The sequence below is a fragment of the Castor canadensis genome, chromosome 6 (genome assembly GCF_047511655.1).
Source record: "Castor canadensis chromosome 6, mCasCan1.hap1v2, whole genome shotgun sequence".
Taxonomy (NCBI): domain Eukaryota; kingdom Metazoa; phylum Chordata; class Mammalia; order Rodentia; family Castoridae; genus Castor; species Castor canadensis.
In genome coordinates, this window is record NC_133391.1 from 106352137 (window position 1) to 106356843 (window position 4707).

Here is a 4707-nt window from a genome sequence, read left to right on the forward strand (position 1 = left end):
CAGTGTACTTTTTAGATAAATTTAAATTACAAAAATTAATCTTTTGTGACCTTAAAAATGCAATCCAACACTTAAAAAAGCAGATTTGCTGGTGAAAATTATACTAACTGTGTATCTATGTGGAATTGTTACTTTTATACCTTGGCAGGGCTATAATGTGCAGGTATTTGTTCAAACATTATTCTATTTCTGTGAAAGTGATTTCCAAGTAAGAATATCATTTCAATTGGTACACTTTTGGGATTAGCTGATTACTGTCTGTAATATGGCCAAGTCTCATCCCATTGGGTGAATGCCAACAGAACAAAAAACTAACCTACATCAGGCATCAGACTCTTCCTTGCAATGCCTGCCTGCTGGCATACCTAGAGATTCTGGACTTGACAACTACCACAATCACACAAGCCAACTATTTAAAAATAAACCTCTATGTGTGTATTCTGCTGGTTCTATTTATTTGGATAACCCTAACAAAGAAACTAAGCAGTTGTAATTTAGAATGCACAGCCAGCCTGTTGAAGCTCCTCTTCCCAACCTTTTTATTTTAATAGGGATGGGCAACTTGTACTCCTAACAGCAGATAGGCAGAGGAGGATTTTCCTCTCATGTGTAATCCTTCAAATATTGTACCTAGACCTTAACAAATATGGTTCCTTTAGATTGCTAAAATATTTTAAGCCAGAAGAAAAAAATCATACTTAGGACTTGCCAGAAATTAAAAAGGTTTTATATACAGCCCACTGAACAATCCTAGGAGGTAAAGATTATCACTGTTTCCTCCATGAAAACTGACACAGCTAAATGTGTAAGTTAATGGCAGAGATTTGAATCCAAAGTTCAAAACCATTTTATGAGCCCTAAACTACAGAAAACCTGAATGTTCCATGAAAAAGCTCTCAACACAGAATGAGACTGGATTTGTCACTGGCTAATAAAGAGTAATTCATGTCATACAAGCACAAGGAAGATCTGGACAAAGTCATATAAGATAGAGTGCAACCACATTTATGTACTAATTATTTAAACATAGTTCCTAGCTCACAAATTGATAGAAAAATCAAAAGTTCTGGCAAATCAGTAGTTTTACACTAGAACCCTACAGAAAAATCTAATGTTATGAAGACTGGCCTAGCCAGCTTACCTTGTTCCATGAAGAGATGTACAATTCACATTAAGTTATTACATTTTAAATTTGGTGAGTATATCCTGTTCACAAATTCAATTCACTGGCAAAATTAATCAGAACCACCTTTACCTCCTAGGTATGATGTATTACAGACAAAGCTCCACAAAAATGATTTAAAAATATTGAGAATTACCTAAATTATAACATAAGCACACGCTCAATTATCACATTCTCTATTTCAGAGAAGAGGCATTAGGCATTCATGTCATGAGTTTATTTACAAACATATCTAGTATGCTGTAAGTTTAAGAGTTTGATCCATTTTCCAAAGAGACTGCCCCTCTTGAAACATTCTTCGCATCTGCAAAATAGAAACAAAAATTAAAGGCATTTAAAAAACCCTACTAGTTTTACAGAAGTCATGTAATTTTGTTAATGTATTATTTTGTTTGGTACATCAGAAAGCGTTTACAGTATCATGACTTTATTCATACTGATTTGCTTCATCATATGCACCAAAACCTTTCACATTAATGGCTTGGGTAGTTCAATCTCCTTAAAGTCTAAGGCATATTTTGAAATTTACCCAGTTATTCCAGAGCGCTTCCACTAGCATTCCATTAGAAACTGCTCACAGTCATGCTAAATAATTTTTTTATTCACAGACAGGGAGTCGATGTTTATCAACGAGTACGTCATACTTCCTTGGACACATACTAATATACATTCCCTCAATGCAGGGGTTCTCAACCTCAGCACCACTGGTATTTTTCCTAATCAGACAATCAAAAATGTCTCCGGACATTTGTCCCCCATTCACAGCATGGCACAAAATCATTCCCATTTAAGACTCATTGCCTTAATTTTCACAAGATGACTGAATTGATTAGCCATGGAAATACTTGGAACAGATATAAATGAAAGGATTACAAGCATTTTATCTCCTGGGGCTTTTCATACATTGAATCAGTATCGCAAGCCTAGATTTTAAGAACCGGGAGCTCAGTGACCATTTTACAGAAGGAATCGAAAGATTTACATTGTTTTAAGAGGCAAATTCTAAGCCATTTTTATTTTAGTAAAAAGTACCCAAGATTGAATAACATCAATCACTTTACTAGTACTTTACCTGATTAAAGTGGTACTCAATATAATACTGGCCATTATTGATCAAAATCATTTGTTTATAGGTTATCAGTGTTCACTGATGTCACATCTACACTTAACAGAAAGCACTGCTTTAGGAAGATCAGAAATTCATTAGTTACCTGTTACATGGATGAATTAAAACATCCTTATTTCTTAAGCAGTTGGTGTCTTACTATAAAGAATGGTGCAGCAAATCCAGATCCAAAATACAAGGTCATCATAGCCAGTAATCGCCATTTGTTTTCCACTGAAAATGGAATATTCTGTTGGGAGAGAAAGCAAGAAAAATTGAACCTCAAGTTATTTAATTTTATAGATCAAAAGATAAGTGCAAAAAATATATTAAAAACAAAAATACATATTTTACATAATCAGGTGCACATACAACTAGACGACAAGAAGTATTTGGCTTTACTCAAATCAGGCAAGTTTTAAGGCCATAAGTGTAAAATAGCAAGAAATGTTTTAGAAAACTGAAAAAATTTACTCGGCAAAGTAGCCATTTTACAAACAAAACGCACCACTGTGGTTGACTGTTTATTAGAAACTGGCCATCTAGTACTGAGCGAAGTCAACCACACTACAAAGTTAGACTTTTTCATAACCGAGCAGCCATATCGTCTACATCCTTTCTCTGCCCTTCACTAGGCCTCGTGTGACCCTACCATAACTACTCCATTTAGGTTAGTAACGTGGGCTAAATGAAGGAGGAGGGTTAGTTAGTATTTCTAGTTTACCCAAGTACTTAAAAAAGGGTTTACACACAACCACCGGCTCTCATTTCTCCTCGGTTTCCAGTGACCTTCACCACAGCCCGATACCCTCCAACTCGGCTTAACCACAAGCGGCCGCGGTCTCCGGGCCTTGCAGCTCGGGGAAAGGATGAGTGGGGTGGCGTGGGGAGGCGCGGCCGCTGGCTCACCTGCGTACCTGTCCACTCTTCCTGTCGCTACGCGCCGGGGTCGGCCTTTCTCCTGGCCCTAGGGCATCGCAAGGCTAGCCTGTGCCTCGCTCGCGTTCTAAGCTCGCCAAGCTCCTCTCCACAGCACGTAGGCGGCCTTGGAGGTGAGCGAATTGCGACCAGGTATCCCCTTCCCCAACGAGGTAGGGCCCCTCACACACTAACCTTCCCCGGGCCTTCCTCATAGTGGCTCCGACGGACCACAGAGGTTGTGAACCTCCGGATGCTGTGCCCCAACATGCCGCTGTTGGAAGCTCTGCAAAAAGACGCAGAGATGTCAAGCGGAAGAAAGGCCCTCTCTAGGCCAAGTCCTCCTTGCCTCACGACCTTGTTCCCTAGAGCGCGAAAGGGAAGATGGGAAATAGGGCAGAGCCTTTCGGGAAACGCGACAGGCGGGCTCTCAGGATTATGGGAATTGTAGTTCATAACTTTCCCGCTCCTTGCCTGCCAGGCAGCATTGTGGGAAATGTAGTCTAGTGCCGGGCTCTGGGAGGACCAGAGCCTGGGGATTCTTAACCAGCATTCAGACCTGAGTGCATTGCTTGAGCTCAAATTTAGGTTTCTTGGGACCTGTTTCCAGAAACGATTTTGTTAAGTGAAGCAACATGAAAATAAACCTCTGCAACATGAACATAAACCTCTTTTAAAAACATGAATATATCCCAAATTTCTAATTTGTAGTACTTTGCCTATATTGAGAAATGTGTGATATGATCTTAGAAGAGAAAACAAAGCATAAAAATAACCAAATACATCACATAACGAATTTCAGAGAAAAAAACTGAGTTGAAGTGCTGTGGGGCAGATTCTTGATGATATAAGGAACTGAATATAACAGGAGGGGAAGAGCAGAGAGCATTAAATTCTGGTATGAGTAGGACATGCTGGGGTGCGAAGAGGGTGAGCAGCCTCTGACACCTGAAGCTGGCCTGGACTAGGAGTAAACACATGCTTCACAGACTACCAACATGGCACAAGGCCACTTTGGTTGTTACGGGTGGATTAAGAACAGCATAAGCCACTGTATAATCATATCTGAACATCAGTAAGAACATAATAAATTTGGTCTAAATCTGTCTTTGTATTTGGTGAAATAATTTGGCCAAAAGCAGCTTCTTTACATAGTGAACTGTATCCTAGCTTGATGTGTAAACAAATTGTAACCAAGTAAGTAAGTCTTGCAGCCAAAAACAAAAATTGAACTTCAGCAAGCCACAGGATCAGGCATATAAAATACATATCATATATATCATCAGACATGTATATTTATGGTCTTATCTGCTCTGATTTTTTACATATATGTGTATGTATATATATATAATTAAACATAGCTGTAAATTCCAAATTCCTTTGATTAAGATCTGGAGTCTGACCCAAACAATGTATGCACATATGAATAAATGAATAAAGAAAAAAAAGAATTAAGGAAAGGAGAAAAAAAAAGAGCTGGAGTCTGTTCTGTTCTGAATCT

General features: G+C 38.7%; 1 protein-coding gene and 1 non-coding gene across 2 annotated transcripts; both read right to left on the reverse strand.

Moving 5' to 3' along the window:
- Positions 1-1385: 1385 nt before the first annotated feature.
- Positions 1386-3593, reverse strand: Cox7c (cytochrome c oxidase subunit 7C). Its single transcript, XM_020186607.2, has 3 exons — positions 3402-3593; positions 2395-2538; positions 1386-1487 (listed from the first exon to the last, which is right to left on the reverse strand). The coding sequence occupies exons 1-2, from the start codon at positions 3474-3476 to the stop codon at positions 2422-2424; spliced, it is 192 nt and encodes a 63-aa protein (XP_020042196.1). The 5' UTR covers positions 3477-3593; the 3' UTR covers positions 1386-1487; positions 2395-2421.
- On the reverse strand, positions 1580-1642 carry LOC141424495 (small nucleolar RNA Z39). The gene has a single exon (XR_012449409.1). It is a non-coding gene; the product is annotated as a small nucleolar RNA Z39 (small nucleolar RNA).
- Positions 3594-4707: the final 1114 nt, after the last annotated feature.